Genomic DNA, 17,776 nt, shown 5'->3' with positions numbered 1-17,776 from the left:
AACAAAAATACTTCCGCTGACAGAAATACAGGGTGTATCAAAGAGAACCATCCGACTTTTAAAAAATCATAACTATTATGTTATTTGAGATTGTTTGTGAACAACGTACTGTTGGAAAGAGCAAACTCTCGAGTTTTACATGGTTACCGCTAGGTAGTAGCAGTGAGTGCCCACTTCAGTTCTAGTAAAATTAGTGTCGGGATAACAGAAAGCGTTTTATGTTATACGTATTGCGCAATGCGGGCTAGTAAAAACTGTCTTGCATGACTTTCGTACTAGGTATGGTGTGGATCCTCTTACAGCACAGAGCGTTAGACGATGGCACGAACAATTCACAGAAACAGGTTGTTTGTGCAAAGGCAAACCGCCAGGCCGGCCCCGAGTATCTGACACAGACGTCGAACGTGTCTTCCTGTTTACAGAGCCCGCAGGAATCCGACCGCGGCGGCCGGAGTGGCCGAGGGGTTCTAGGCGCTACAGTCTGGTACTGCGCGACCGCTACGGTCGCGGGTTCGAATCCTGCCTCGGGCATGGATGTGTGTGATGTCCTTAGGTTAGTTAGGTTTAAGTAGGTCTAAGTTCTAGGGGACTGATGACCACAGCAGTTAAGTCCCATAGTGCTCAGAGCCATTTGAACCATTTTTTGAATCCGTTCGCTGTGCAGCTCGGCAGCTCTTCATGCCCCCGACGTCCGTCTGGGATGTGTTGCGTCCACGTTTACACACGAAACCATACAAAATTCAGCTGCTGCAAGCTCTTCATGAAGGTGACAAACAACAATGTGTGGCGTCCTGTAATTTCGTTCTATGCAAGATGAAGGATGAAGTTTTCTTTCACACTTAGTGTTCAGTGACGAGGTAACATTCCATTTAAATGGAAAGGTGAACCGTTATAATGTGAGAATATGGGGTATGGAACAACCAAATGAAGTTGTACAACATGAGAGGGACTCTCCAAAATATAATGTGTTTTGTGCAGTTTCACGGGAAAACGTCTATGGTCCATTTTTTTTTGCCGAGTACAAAAACTGTGTGTGAATTCCTGAGGCACCAAATTGCTGAGGTCATTGGTCCCTAGACTTAAGCTAACTTAAGCTAAGAACAACACACACACCCGTGTCCGAGGGAGGACTCGAACCTCCGGCGGGAGGAACCGCACAGTCCGTGACATGGCGCCTCAAACCTCGCGGCCACTCCGCGCGGCTGCTGACAACACTCTTACAGGAAGCACATATCTCGATACGCTTGAGAACATTCTTTTCCCACACTTGGAGACTGATTCGAACAACTTCATTTACCAATAGGATGGGGCACCACGACACTGGCATCTGGAAGTGCGGAAATTTTTAAACCAAAGGATTGCTGAACGATGGATCGGTCGTACTGGACCAAATGGTTCAGCCTAACATTACTCGCCTCCAAGATCACCGAACCTCACTGTATGTGAATATTTCTTGTGCGGGTTTATAAAAGACTGTTTATGTGCCTCCGTTACCAACAACAATGGTTGAAGTGAGACATCGCATAACAGCAGCTGTGGAAGCTGTAACTCACGACATGCTCGCTGCAGTGTGGGAACAATTGAATGCCGCATTGGCGTATGTCGTGCACCTCAAATGGGGCATACTGAATACCTATGAAAAGGTTTGAAAAAAAAACTTTTTGAGTTTCCCGTTCATCAAAACACAAAATTCATTGTATATGTTTATTAGTTTCAGAAATACAGACATACCAAATCGGATGATAAGTTTTGATACACTCTGTATTTTACAGTACGCTTAATTTTAATTGACATTGGTGAATTCACCCGTGGGCTAAGGCCTTTATTACGCTATAAAATTTCTTTAACAAAGAAATGTTATCAAGTAATCATTATATTTCTTTGACAATGTCTTTGACATGATGCGGAAGGGGAATTACACAGTCATAAAATATTTCGTCGTAGTTCGTTCATGTAGTAACAGAAGAACCGCTTGGTGTCGACTGAGAAATTGCTATTTTTAATGCTGTTAGCATCAGAGTTCCCATTCACGAAACGGAACAGTGTTTTTCCAAGACGAATACGGAACGTAGCGAACTAATATTCTGTCCCCTACTAATGTATACAGTTCATGTTGCCGAGTTGTAATCGTATCATCGAAAATCGTTTACAGTGAGAAATGAATTGTGATACTTGTTTAAGTGCAAAGGGAACCGGTTATTAGTATATCCATGTGCTTGCCTGGTACTTCCTGAGTTTCACGACGATTGTAGTTCGTTTCGCGAATATCATAATGGATTTCAGATTCATTTTAATACATTCGAAACCAGGCACAACTTTTACATTCTTGCACATTAGCTACTATTTATTCGTATAAATGATCCTTTGCCCTTGTCCACGCTTCTATACCTAGTTTGTACCTGTCAAGTTTCTCCATCCCAGCTCTAACATTGCCAACGGTCTTGCCGCAGTGGTAACACCGGTTCCCGTCAGATGACCTAAGTTAAGCGCTGTCGGGCTGGCTAGCATTTGGATGGGTGATCATCCGGTCTGCCGAGCGCTATTGGCACGCGGGGTGCACTCAGCCCTTGTGAGGAAAACTGAGGAGCTACTTGATTGAGAAGGAGCGGTTCCGGTCTCGGAAACTGACATACGGCCAGGAGAACGGTATGCTGACCACATGCCCCTCCATATCCGCATCCAGTGACGCCTGTAAAGTGAGGATGACACGGTGGCCAGTCAGTTCCTTTGGGCCTTCATGGCCCTTTCGGGAGGAGTTTGGTTTTTTAGTTTTTTTGACTCTAATATTTAGTCCTTTAACATGTCCACTTGAGACACACTGTTTTTTTATGTTCATATCTTAACCTACAGGTAACAAACGTCCTATTACTTTTAGCACAAAACTCAATTCCTATTCACTTTCAGTTACTACTGTTGCATCATCAATGAATCGTATTGCGCTAATTTTCTGTCCTTGACAAACATCAATAGCTCTTTAATTCCCTTTTCAATCTTCTTTCTTTTTCTATCTTGGAAAATCCACCGAAAAAGTCTGAATATTTGATGATACAGTATTTTTGTATGAATATCTCGATAAAAGAAATGCGACAAGTTTTCGTAACAAAAGAAAAACCATTGTGACGTTCAGTTTGACAGTTCTGCTGTCGCATGTTTTCGTAACAGTAACAAATTGAATATTGGCATCTTGCGAAAAAGAATAAAATTCCTGTGTGTAACCGGTAGCGATACTGTATTTGATGTGTTGCAGAGACTGAACTGATGTCAATTCGTGGTACTTCGGTGTGCCGCAATCATTCAGTTGATTTCAGTTAGTGATTTATTTCTTTGGAAAAAATGCCACCAGTGAGACGTCGAAGTATTGGTCGGCGTAAGCGCAACGCACGCCAGCTACATGATCGTCGAGTCAGTGAGACTGACCAAGAGCTTAGACAGCGCTTGGAGGCAAATCGAATAAGAATTTCTCAAGCGCGATCTATTATTACGGATGTAGTCGAGCTCGACTCGCTTTGTTGGAGCTTACGCACAAAATAATTCGGAATGTTGACAAAACAGACGGACAAACGTTTGTTACAGTTTGGTCGCAGAGATTGAACTGATGTCAGATCGTGGTAATTTGGTGTGCTGTAAACATTCAGTTGATTTGAGTGGGTGATTTATTTCTTTGGAAAAAATGGCACCAGTGGGCCGTCGAAATATCGGTCGGCGTTGGCGCAGCGCAATCCAAGCCAACTACATGATCGTCGAGTCAATGAGAGTGACGAAGAGCATAAACAGCGTTTGGAACAAACCAAAAAAGAATTTCTCAAGCGCAATTCAATATAACTCCGGGACACGAAATTCCGATTAATTTCGTGTTAATAAATTCATGATCTCACTGAAATTGTTTTATTTCAGTCACACAAGTTCAGGGAAAGATCCGATTGAACGAATCTCTTTTCGACCAACTGCCTGACTGATAGCGCACAGCCTAACGCACTGGAGGTGTAGACATTTTATACGATAAACACTTTGTTATACCGGCTGCTAGTATGAACTTGCTAAACTGTGCTATGGAAATGTGCGATTTTGTTTTGCTTTTCACAGTCATTTTTAAAAGAATACAGGAAAGTTGAGTTTATGACTTACTTTATAATCCTACCAGTTAACACATTAAAACCATGAGAAATACTGTCTTTAAAGTTATTACCCTCTCAGGTCCAGCAGCTGGAAAAGTCTCTGTCATACACCGTATACTAATAATACAACCGATTTACCCATTCATTTTTACTTCCACTCCCAATCGCGGTTCGGTTTGCAATAACAGTAAATAAGGTCAGAGAGAGGGGCGAGAAGGAGATGAACAGAGAAGGGGCGAGGAAATGGATATACAGGATGAAAAGTATTTAAACCGACAAACTCTGGGAGGTTTTAGAGGACATCAAAGCAAATATTTTTCCCTAATGTCATTTTTTCCTATGAGGATTATTTAAAACGGTGGAGGCCCTATTACGCTCTTCAGTTGTTAGAGGCCGTATTACGATCTTCAGTTGTTAGAGGACGTATTACGCTCTTCAGTTGTAGGCAACTGCTGTCTACCAGTGTAGTATTGCATTGTCTCTGTTTACTAACATGAGCGATACACCTGGGGTGAGTACACTGATATGGTTGGTGCGTACTACGTAGTGCACCACAACGGACGAGCTACACAGCGGGTTTTTCAACAACAATATCCTAATCGCCGTATCCCGCATCATACGACCTTTGCTGCTGTGTACCAACGTCTGCGTGAGACCGAATTTCCATCCTCTGCGTTGTTTACCGATGAAGCAACGTTCGGGCGTGATGGAGTCTTCAACATGCATAATTCGCATTTTTGGAGTGAGGGTAACCCACATGCCACAGTTACTAGCGCTCATCAAGTGCGGTTCTTCGGTAATGTGTGGGTCGGTGTTGTTGGGGACTGTTTAATTGGGCAGTATCTTCTACCTAGGCCATTAAATGGCAGGCACTATTACAATTTTCTCGCCAGAGCATTGCCAGAATTGATCCCTACAAGACAACGCGTGAGGTTCCAACATGACGGAGCGGCGGCACATGTCAGTCGTCGTGTGCGTCGATTCCTGGACCGACGATTCCCAGAAACGTGGATTGGCAGAGGTGGTCCTGTACCATGGCCTGCTCTATCCACAGATATGTCCCCTCTGACTTTTTTTGTGTGGGGAGGGATGCGCAACCTTGTTTACGCAACCCCTGTTGCATAAGAAGAGGATCTGGTTGCCCGGATAGTAGCAGCAGCAGGAACAATTCAGGATAATCCTGGGGTTTTTGCCCGTGTCAGACAGAACATGATCCGACGGTGTGTTTGCGTGTCAATGGAGGCATTTTTGATAATCTACTGTAATTGGAATTGGGTTGTGTTAACATGTTGTCTCTTGGTCATAAAAAAACGGAAAATTGTTTGTTGGTTTAATTAATTTGCCGCCAGAGAAATCTTCCACTGTTGTTGTTGTTGTTGTTGTGGTCTTCAGTCCTGAGACTGGTTTGATGCAGCTCTCCATGCTACTCTATCCTTTGCAAGCTTTTTCATCTCCCAGTACCTACTGCAGCCTACATCCTTCTGAATCTGCTTAGTGTATTCATCTCTTGGTCTCCCTCTACGATTTTTACCCTCCACGCTGCCCTCCAATACTAAATTGGTGATCCCTTGATGCCTCAGAACATGTCCTATCAACCGATCCCTTCTTCTGGTCAAGTTGTGCCACAAACTTCTCTTCTCCCCAATCCTATTCAATACTTCCTCATTAGTTATGTGATCTACCCATCTAATCTTCAGCATTCTTCTATAGCACCACATTTCGAAAGCTTCTATTCTCTTCTTGTCCAAACTATTTATCGTCCATGTTTCACTTCCATACATGGCTACACTCCATACGAATACTTTCAGAAATGACTTCCTGACACTTAAATCAATACTGGATGTTAACAAATTTCTCTTCTTCAGGAACGCTTTCCTTGCCATTGCCAGCCTACATTTTATATCCTCTCTACTTCGACCATCATCAGTTATTTTGCTCCCCAAATAGCAAAACTCCTTAACTACTTTAAGTGCCTCATTTCCTAATCTAATTCCCTCAGCATCACCCGACTTAATTAGACTACATTCCATTATCCTTGTTTTGCTTTTGTTGACGTTCATCTTATATCCTCCTTTCAAGACACTGTCCATTCCATTCAACTGCTCTTCCAAGTCCTTTGCTGTCTCTGACAGAATTACAAAGTCATCGGCGAACCTCAAAGTTTTTATTTCTTCTCCATGAATTTTAATACCTACTCCGAATTTTTCTTTTGTTTCCTTTACTGCTTGCTCAATATACAGATTGAACAACATCGGGGAGAGGCTACAACCCTGTCTTACTCCCTTCCCAACCACTGCTTCCCTTTCATGTCCCTCGACTCTTATAACTGCCATCTGGTTTCTGTACAAATTGTAAATAGCCTTTCGCTCCCTGTATTTTACCCCTGCCACCTTTAGAATTTGAAAGAGAGTATTCCAGTCAACATTGTCAAAAGCTTTCTCTAAGTCTACAAATGCTAGAAACGTAGGTTTGCCTTTCCTTAATCTTTCTTCTAAGATAAGTCGTAAGGTCAGTATTGCCTCACGTGTTCCAGTGTTTCTACGGAATCCAAACTGATCTTCCCCGAGGTTGGCTTCTACTAGTTTTTCCATTCGTCTGTAAAGAATTCGTGTTAGTATTTTGCAGCTGTGACTTATTAAGCTGATAGTTCGGTAATTTTCACATCTGTCAACACCTGCTTTCTTTGGGATTGGAATTATTATATTCTTCTTGAAGTCTGAGGGTATTTCGCCTGTTTCATACATCTTGCTCACCAGCTGGTAGAGTTTTGTCAGGACTGGCTCTCCCACGGCCGTCAGTAGTTCCAATGGAATATTGTCTACTCCGGGGGCCTTGTTTCGACTCAGGTCTTTCAGTGCTCTGTCAAACTCTTCACGCAGTATCGTATCTCCCATTTCATCTTCATCTACATCCTCTTCCATTTCCATAATATTGTCCTCAAGTATATCGCCCTTGTATAGACCCTCTATATACTCCTTCCACCTTTCTGCTTTCCCTTCTTTGCTTAGAACTGGGTTTCCATCCGAGCTCTTGATATTCATACAAGTCGTTCTCTTTTCCCCAAAGGTCTCTTTAATGATTTAAATACTCCTCACAGGAAAAAATGACATTAGGGAAAAATATTTGTTTTGATGTCCCATACAGCCTCCCAGAGTTTGTCGGTTTAAATACTTTTCACCCTGTAGAGACGGGCAATGAGGATATGGTCAGAGAGATGAGGGGGGGGGGGAGGAGATGGATAGAGAGGGTGGGATAAATGTACAAGGGAGGGGGGGGGGAGGTGGTGGCCAGATGGGCAGAGATACGGGGAGGAGGTGGAAATGGACAAAGGAAGGGGAAGGAGGAAAGGGATGGAGAGAGGGGGCAGGAGGAGATTGGGAGGTATATCCAACTCCCATATACATTAACAATTGGGAAGCATTGCCAGGTTCGCTAGTGAACAAATATCAATACTGACAATTAACTGGCCTTACATCTTCCCTGATTTTGGCTTCTTATACAAATCTGCCAATGCAGAGTATTCCAGTTGGGTTTCCATCTCCCCGTCTAAAAGAGGAAAAATATTTTCTTTGATCTCAGATTATAAAACATCTTTCCATAGCTTCGGCGCCACAATAAGCTCCGAAATACGATCTCCTTTGCATTCTGAATGGGCTTCCTCACGCCATATGCACAACACAACGCAATACACAATTCGCTATGTGATTCATGTGAGCCGCTTGTAGTAAACAAAAGATGATCGCTTTGTTTGAACAAACCTAAGGCGAGGCTCTAGACTTGACCGAATAAATTTGCTAAAGCTAACATGTGATAAAAGTTCCCTACTACACTACGCCAAACATATTGGACAAATCAGTTTGGTCAAATAAATCTGCGGGTGTAATTCCGACCTAAGTAAAGTTGGCCGCCTACCTCAGGGGAAGAGAGTAAGTAGCATGACCATTGCGGGGTTATAGCGTGTGAGAGGGGGACTGTTTTATTGTTTGATAACTCAGGGGTGTGTGCACTCGTGCCGATCAGCTGCAATGGTATAAATTTCGACACAGGAGTAACATGGACTCACGACTGCGCCATTGGCCATTTTCAAATGTCGTGCTTACCTGTTATTGTAATACAAGACAATGAGTAGAAGAAACATGACATTCAGACCAGTTATTAAACACTTGTGATAGTGTCTCACATTGCATAATGCATCGAAACACAAGTACATTTATTGTTATTAACCAATTAATCATCCGCTCACAGAGACAGCATAACAACACTTTGTCAAACACTTGTTGGAGTTGTGGTCTTCAGTCTAAAGACTGGTTTGATGCAGCACTCCGTGCTACTCTATTCTCTGCAAGCCTCTTCAGCTCGGAATAACCATTGCAACTTAGATCCTTCTGACTCTTCTTACTGTATTCATCTCTTGGTCCCTCTCTACGATTTTTAACCCCCCCCCCCCCACATTTCCCTTGAATACTAAACTGGTGATCCCCTGACGTCTCAGAATGTGTCCTACCAACCGATACCTTCTTCTAGTCAGATAGCGCCACAAATTTCATTTCTCGTTAATCCTATTCAGTATTCCTGATTAGTTACGTGATCAGTCCACCTAATCTACGGTATTATTCTGTAACACCACATCTGCAAAGTTACTATTCTCTTTTTGTCTAAACTGTTTATCTTCAGTGTTTCACTCCCACACATGGCTACATTCCATACAAATACTTCCAGAAAACACTTCCTAACACGTAAATCGATATTCGATGTCAACAAATTTTTCTTCTCCAGAAACGATTTTCTTGCCATAGTCAGTCTACATTTTATACTCTCTCTGCTTCGGCCATCATCAGTTGTTTTGCTGCCAAATAGCAAAACTCATCTACTACTTTAAGTGTCTCGTTTCCTGAGCTAATTCTCTCAGCATCACATTTCATTCTACTATATTCCTTTATCCTTGCTTTGCATTCTTTGATGTTCATCTTATATCCTCTTTTCAAGGTACTGTTCATTCCGTTCTGCTGTTGTTCCCAGTCCTTCTCTGTATCTGAAAGAATTATAAAGTCATCGGCAAACCTTAAAGTTTTTATTTCTTCTCCATCGAGTTTAATTTCTGCTCCAAATTTTTCTTTGGTTTCCTTTACTGCTTGTTCAATGTACATATTGAACAACATCGGGGATAGGCTACAAACCTGCCTCACTCCCTTCTCAACCACTGCTTCCCTTTCATGCCCTCGACTCTTATAATTGTCGTCTCCTTTCAGTAGAAGTTGTAAATTGCCTTTCGTTCCTTGCATTTTACTCCTGATACCTTCAGAATTTCAAACAGAGTACTCCAGTCAACATTGTCAAAAGCTAACACTAACTGTGTCACAATAAGAGTCCCGGTGGCAACAATCTGAAACAGAGAACACTCGACCCAAAGTGTTGCGAATGGTGTTGACTTTTATAGATCGATACTTGATGCAGGCGACCAGCTTATCGCTCCCTTACTGTCGCTAGTCTACGAGGGCCCTCATACACTGAAGAGCCAAAGATGCACGTAAAAGTGAGGCAACACGACATGGCATGGACTCAAGTAACGTCTGAAGTAGTACTGGAAGGAACGGACAGTATTAATCCTGCAGGGCTGTCCATAAATCCGAAAAAGCACGTTGCAAGGCATCCCAGATATGCTCAATAATGTTCAGGTATGGGGAGATTGGTGGCCAGCGGAAGTGTTAAACTCAGAAGAGTGTTCTTGGAGCCACTCTGTAGCAATTCTGGATGTGTGGTGTGTCGCATTGTCCTGCTGGAATTGTCCAAGTCCATCGGAATGCACAATGGACAAGAATGGATGCAGGTAATCAGACAGGCTGCTTACGTAAGTGGCAGGTTCCATGGGTTCATGAGGTTGTCTCCATACCCGTAAACGTCCATCCACTCACTAAATTCTGAAACGAGACTCGTCCGACCAGGCAACATGTTTCCAGTCATCAACGGTCCAATGTCAGGGTTGACGGGCCCAGGCGAGGCGTAAAGCTTTATGTCGTGCAGTCATCGAGGGTACATGAGTGGACCTTCGGCTCCGAAAGCCCATATCGATGGTGTTTCGTTGAATGGTTCGCACGCTTACACAGCCCAGCATGGAAATCTGCAGCAATCTGCGGAAGGGTTGCACTTCTGTCACGTTGAACGATTCTCTTCAGTCGTCGTTCATTGGTCCCGTTCTTGCAGGGTCTGTTTCCGGATGCAGCGATGTCGGAGATTTAATGTTTTACCGGATTACTGATATTCACGACACATTCGTGAAATGGTCGTACGGGAAAATCTCCGCTTCATCGCTACCTCGGAGATCCTGTGTCCCATCGCTCATGCGCCGACTATAATACCTCGTTCAACCTCACTTAAATCTTGATAACCTGCCATTGTAGCAGCAGTAACCGATGTAACAACTACGCCAGATACTTGTTGTCTTATACAGGCGATGCCGACCGCAGCGCCGTATTCTGCCTGTTTGTACAGTATATCTGTATTTGAATATGCATGCCTATACCGGTTTCTTTGGCACTTCAGTGTAACACTCTACTGTATGTAGGTTACCAATAAGATCGGTACATAAGCGGCCTGAGGTGACGTCCCACAATGTCAGAATTGCTCTCAAGCAAAAAAGATTGACGACCAGTGCTCTGTAATGCCATTAATCTGTATTGGCGCTTTAAACACCCAACTCTTACGGTATGAAGCAGTGAATTCTACCTTGTGGCCGTATTGCATGTAACATTAGTAGTCCTTCCTTGTTGGTTTTCCGCCCGGCGGTTGTGTACTGACCTGATTAGCTCGACTCTTGGGTTACCGAGGGAAGACTTTCGAAATTCTACGCCATTCTCAACACTATTATTTGCGAGTGCTTCGCTGCATTCATCAGAAATATTCCTTTCTAAAAGCTGTCCTGTGTAACCTAGTGATTGTTTAGTTTGCTGATAGATGCAGAACTCTGTGGCCTCTTGAGTCGTCAGTTTGACAGGTTCCTCCACTGTACTGCCATCGCCGATCTACAGGGTAACAGCGAGTCGGATATGCACTTACAGCGGCCCTCCAGAAAGTGCCTGCAACATTAGTGCCCAGATGGACGCCTCTCTCTACTTTTCCTGTGACACGACGTGACTTGTGGTCTGGTTCCCCTCCTACACATGCATCATAGCCAAGGCCACCTTCCTGTAGTGCCTCCCTTTGAAAATTGTTGACCGTTTCCGTGAAGCAAGTCTCTGATGAACCAAGAAGCTTTTCCTTGTGAATCTGAGCTTCATAAATTGGGTAATGGAAACTGAATAGTCAAGACTTTCTCGTTTGATGTAGCCCATATGACAACACACTTAAGTATTTCTTCTTCTTTACAGACCTCCTGTATGATCTACGTCTGGCTTCATATAATCATATATTTCAATTGTGTAGGTTGAGAATCGCCAGTTTAACATTGTACCTATGTACTTTTCTACAGTCGTTTGTTAGCGGGAATGAGCGTTTTCCTACGCATGTGCACTGGGGCTCTACCGTGTCTCAAAGACTAGAACAGATAACGAGGCAAATAACGTGTTTACTGCAAAGTTTTTTCTTTTGGTTAAAGAGTTGCTGACATCGCCTTCGCCGAGACTCTGCAAGTTCAAGATGCGGCTGTTGATCCACTCTGCAGACCAGGTGGTAACTCCTGTCTCCGTAGAACGTGGCAGGAAACCAGAAGTGCGTGTCCTTCATAATGCAGCCATCGCCATTGATGAGTGAGTACTATAAGCTCCCTGTGGTGGGCAGTACATACGGATTCCATGATTGAGGATCTGTCTTTTGCAGAACAGAAAATATGTTCGCCATAAAATGCTATCATTGCCGCCGGCTTTGTACCTTCTTAACACGAAACGTATATTACTAGCCAATCTCATCTTTTTCAGACATTAAATACTAGTTTTGAGTGGCAAAATCGAAATAATGTAAGTTAAGGCAGAGATGGTTTCCCACAGCAGCAGCAGTGAAAACCATTAGGACAGAGCTATCCATAGCGGTTAGATCAACATAAATAATTAAAAATGTAATGCAGGTAACTAAACGTAAAACATGTTTCACGCAAGCACAGCATTAGCGATACAATATAGTGATTCTTCAGGAAAACACAGTGAAAATGAAACATTGAAGTTTAACATGTTACAGCAATGGAGCTGCGCAGAACTACCACATGCAATCTAGCGAAACTTTAATCCAGATACGTCATCTACACATAGCAGACAAGCTCTCGAGTAGGGCTGAAGTATAGTAACGGGCTATGATAACAATCAATGACAGATATTTGCGGTTACCCGCGAGGGTATCTAACAATGATGTGCATTTGGTGTAACTATTTCAATATGTTCCAAAACCTTAGGGGCAAAATTGTACTGACGCTAGCGGTATTTAGAGATCAGGAATGGATGGTCAGAAATTGATATTTCAGGCGGTATGAGATCTTGAACGCCTTTAGTTCTGCATCGACGTTCATAGTGCTACCTAGGAAAGCAATATATAATCGTCTGCGATGTGACAATGTTCATTTTTTCCCATGAGGTGACATAAATCCCTGGTGTACGGAAATCCTCTCCAAACGGAAGACAATCTAATGATCTCTCTCTGCAGGGATATTTCAGAGACATGGAAAAATTTTATGTGGTGTTCTAATGCAAGCACTAAGAAAGCCTTTCAACGCTTTGAAAAGCTCCTGAAATGTTAATTTGTCGCTATAACGTGAAAGCTGTTCGTGCCAATAAAAACAGAAAATTGTTTTCTGTCTTATTTTCTTATCGTAAAGTACTGAATTTATGATCTTCTACCTTCTATGTATGAGGTTTGTTAAAAAAATTCCGGAACATTCGTGATTTCACGCCTGTGACGTGTTGGAACGAAATGCGGTTGGCGCCCTGCACATGCCTGTGTTTAATGTGTAACTGTAGGAAGTTTCTGAGTAGATCGTTGTGTCGCAGAGTTTGCAAATTTCGAGCTGGTGGAATTAAAGGAGCAACGCGTCTGCATTAAATGTTGCGTGAAACTCTGGAAAACCTTTAGAGAGACACACCAAATGATGCAGGAAGCCTACTGCGATGAGTGCTTAAGCCGCACTCGGTGTTACGATTGGTTCACACAGTTTAACCCTCCCATTACCAAGCTTTTTCACACCTCTATTTTACCAAGCGGGGTATTTGGACTATCCCAAAAGAGTTTTGTGTTTTATTGTAATATTTGTTCTCAGATTTCGTTATTTCTATTGAATGGGTTTATTTAGTACTGAAAATCAGCTTTCAGGTTACTAAAGGTATTGAATCAGATCACAGATACAATGTACAAAAAAGGTTTTATATCTTTCACTAAATTCGGTATTCAACGAAGAGAAAATTAATAATCTATGTACCCCAACAGTCACTGCAGTAAAATAACACTTTTTCAACTTTTCAGTCAAGTACATTTTTGCATTGCATACACTCCACAGTAACAGTTTCTTCTCTGTGTATATTACGAACAGGTTTCTTGCACGTTACACAACAGAATCTTGTTTTCCGATCTTCGTTTCTCTTGCAATCTTGACATCGTTGTGGCGTTGGTAACTCGGAACACTGGGTCCGGGCCACTGCTGTAGGAATTTCAATACAAGCTTTCAGTGCATCTTGTACATCTTTATGAAGACCGTTGATATTTTTGGCTCTTTCTTCCATGTTACCTTTGCTGAGTCCAAATGCCAGTTCTGTCGTGAAGAGTTTACGTCGGCTTCGATTATTCTTTTGCCATTCAGGAAATCTTTGAGTGTACAGAATATATGCGTTCTGTGCTGCAATATCTATCATTTCCATGAAGATTCTTAGTGGCCACCGCCTCGTTCCTCTAACACAACTGTATTCTCTTGTCATTTTGTCCCCATTATCTACAGCACCTTTGGTTTTGTTGTAGTGCAGTATGATTCCGGGTTTGTGTTCACTTTCTTCACCACTCACTTGTCTCTCATTATGCTGAGCAGAGAGTAGTATTACTGCCTTTCCCTTCTTTGGAACATAGGAAACTAGTGTCAAGTCATTTGTGAAACCAAACATTGAAGAGTGAACTTCTCTCTTTCTGTTTGGCAAGAATTCCTTTGGAATCTCTTTCTTATTGGTTCGCAAGGTACCAACCAATGTCGTGTTTCATTTTAGTAGTTCAGCAGCCAGTGGAAAACTAGTGAAAAAATTGTTAGTTGTTACACCATGACAATTATTCAGGAAAGGTTCCATCAGATCCAAAACAACTCTCTGTCCTTGATTCACTTCCCGAGTATTGTCCACCATTCCTGTGTAAATTTGGATCTGTAATAATTAAGATGTCTTCAAATCAGCACAAACCCAAATTTTAATGCCATACTTGCCAGGCTTGCTCTTCATATAAACCCTAAAAGGGCAGTTTCCTCGGTACGTTGCTAATCGTTCACCAATAGTCACGTATTCATAAGGATAGAAGTTCTTGCACAAGTTAGATTGAAATTTGTCGAACACTATCCTGATGGGTTGTAGCTTGTCCTTGGTTTCTTCAATTCACTGTGTTCTTGTGTCTCTGTTGTCAAATCGCAATAATTTCAGTATAGACAAAAATCGATTTCTTGACATGGCAGCAGAAAAGAATGATTGCCGAAAGGCAACATTAGCTCCCCACAGCCCTTGTGCAATGTCCTTGAGTTCGACAAGCTACTATTAGAATTGCTAATACAGCGTACACTTAAGTTGCATTTATATCTCTCCATGTCGTTTTGTTCGAAGAATGAACTGCATTCCACAAAGAAATTACTCGTTTGACTTCCCTGTTCGTTTCTTCTACAATGATGCTCACGATTTCCGGTGAGATAAATAATAAAAAAGACTCTGTTATTGTTTTGATTGTTTTTCCATCATTCACTGGGCCAGGTGTTACGTTCAAAATGTTACGACGTCGACGCCGACCACCTTTTGGAGGTTCACTAGAAAATTGTGGTCCACTTCTAGAAACAAACAAATCTCCAGTGTCTTCGTCTTCTTCTTCTTCTTCAACATCCTCTTCTTCTTCTTCTACTCGTTCACGTGAATGTGTAGTGTCTTGTGTTATTTCATCATCAGCTTCATCTGATGCTATGATATGGTCTTTGTCAAGAGGTTCCATATATTCATTCAGTTCATTATCAATGTCCGATTCATTTTCATCGTCACTGACATCAGAATCGTATAGAATTTCCATGATCTCTTCGCTAGAAAGTCCTTTGGACATCCTTACTTGCAGATGAAATACTGACTCGTGTAATATCAGCTCAACAGTGAGCGTCAAATTCAACTCAACGATAGTAACCAGCAACAATAACAAACATTGGATCTATGGCAAAACTTAACAAAGAAGACGAATAACAGATATATTTCCCAAAATCTTATTTTTCTACAAATAAGGAAATAAGACGTTTCGTACCAAGCGGAGTAGTCTCACAATCCCACCAATAAATGACTTGAATAACAATGGTAAAGCCAAAAAAATTAGACAGTCGTGAGTGTGAATTCAGCGTCAATCATTTTAGTACAAAGTCATGAAATCACAGGCATGTGGCCCTTCAGATAACATTATTATAGGGAAAAAATCAACCTGGGGTAGCCAGAATACCCCGCTTGGTAATGTGAGGGTTAAAAATGGCTGGACGGAAGTTAAAGATATCCTCATTCAGGAACGTCTACCAATGACGCTCGTGTCAGGAACGTCAACGACATTGCTCATGCCAATCGAAGACTGACTGTCCGAGAGACTGCGGAAGAATGTAACATTTCAGTGGGATCATGTCATGAAATCCCGACACAACATCTTGGAATGCATCGTATTGCCGCCAAGTTCCTCCAGCGGCTCATAAGTCAAGACCAGAAAGACCTTCACCTCGCAATCTGTGAAGAGCTTTTGGATCGCGCAAATGAGAACGAGATGCTCCTTAAGAGATGATGAGACGTGGGTCTACGGTTATGATGTTGAGACCAAGGTTCAGTCTTCATAATGGGTCGGGAAAGTTTCTCCAAGACGAAAAAAAGCTCGTCAGGTCTGGTCAAATGTCAAAGCTGTGCCGATAGTTTTCTTTGACTTCGAAGAATGTGACGAGTTCATGCCACAGGGACGAACTGTTAACCGATGGTAATACTAGGACGTCTTGCGATGCCTGCGAGAAAATATGAGAAGGATACGGCCTGAAACGTCGCGAGACATTTCATGCCTCTTGCATCACGAAACGCACCCGCACATTCACTCCTGTTGGTGCGTGACTATTGCACAAAAAACGAAATCACTGTGCTGCCACATCCTGCGTACTCTTCAGACCTGGCCCCTGCGTACTTTTTTTATTTCCAAAGTTGAAAACCCCGTTGAAAGGGCGAAGATTTGAAACGGTACACGAGATAAAAGAAAATTCGTAGACGGCGTTTCGCGTGATCGAGCAAGAGGCGTACCAAGACTGCTTCCGGAAGTGGAAACAGCGTCGGGAGTAGTGTATCAATTGTGGAGGAGAGTATTTCGAAGGAGACCATGCACAGTAAGTAAAAGGTACGCTTAGAAAAATTTTTTGGACGAAGTTGCGGAATGTTTTTGAACAGACCCCGTAATTTTGATCCTAATGGTGTGGGATGCCACGTACATTGCAGTAGTGAGGAGTAAAAGCTCCCAAAGAATTTTATTTGGAGGTTTGAGAATTTAAGCTTTTTCACCTGACTGCTGCTTTATACAGGTTGACTCTGCTGGCTAAACCCGAACTCGCTAAAGAACACAACTTCCTCCACTGACTACCAGCCTAGTGCACGTATTGATGCCACCATTAAAAACACTGCCTTCTATGACGAGCGGTGAGCCATTAGGATTGTAGTTATTGGTGGTGCACTCAAAATAATCAGTTACGTATCCTCCACCGTATGTATAATTGTGACTCTTAAGGGTTTGGGACACACTGTGTAAGCTTTCAGATAGTTGCACCAAAGGCGAACAGTTGCAACACACTTGTAGTCGTGTACCTTCGTAGGTAACACAAATATCTGTCACTGATTCTTGTCATATCCCCTGTATATGCTTGAGTGAACCATCTGGATACCGAAACTATGGTTAGAAATGGTTACCATCACCTACAGTAATGTAATTAAAGGACATAATAATTTCTTTTATTTACACATAATGTATTTTGGGCCATGTCTAAACCGAAGGTAATTATACTTCAAAGATCTACTTAATACATTACCCTGAAAAACCTAAACAAAAATAACGCTCATATTTCCATCACAAGCAAAGATTTAAACACAGAAATATAAACATTCTATTAGTAATTATCTCAATGTCACTTTTCTGTATGTTAGTTATTAACGGCCATGATACGACCAGCACACTACAGGCGGACTTTTACTGGTGTGCTTCAGTTCATATCATCATCAGGCAAGAACAGGCTTCCTGGTGGCATCGATCATCGAGTGGCTTACACACTGTGTTCCAGAGAAGGCAACATCTACAACTGGGGTCTGTTGTGTGGATGGCTGAGAATGGGCCGCAATAGGCCGGGTGTCCACTCTACCTCATAATCATTTCTTGCATTCACTACTAAAGCCTTGAGCGCCCTTACTTCAGAATACCAGACGTTACGGCAAGGCAGATCCGGCTCGTAGTTAAAAGCTTCGAGGCGG

The 17,776-nt window shown here is 42.5% G+C and overlaps 1 protein-coding gene across 1 annotated transcript in view; it reads left to right on the top strand.

Annotated features, from left to right (window-relative positions):
• Window positions 1–17,776, top strand: part of LOC124776591 (probable imidazolonepropionase) — a 182,962-nt gene that overhangs the window by 9,460 nt on the left and 155,726 nt on the right. Inside the window, exon 2 of the mRNA XM_047251649.1 lies at window positions 11,707–11,857. Within this exon, the coding sequence (XP_047107605.1) occupies window positions 11,748–11,857 (110 nt within the window). The 5' untranslated portion in view covers window positions 11,707–11,747. The remainder of the gene's footprint in view (window positions 1–11,706; window positions 11,858–17,776) is intronic.

Source organism: Schistocerca piceifrons, chromosome 2 (assembly GCF_021461385.2).
Source record: "Schistocerca piceifrons isolate TAMUIC-IGC-003096 chromosome 2, iqSchPice1.1, whole genome shotgun sequence".
NCBI lineage: Eukaryota > Metazoa > Arthropoda > Insecta > Orthoptera > Acrididae > Schistocerca > Schistocerca piceifrons.
This window is presented reverse-complemented; position numbering and strand designations above follow the sequence as displayed.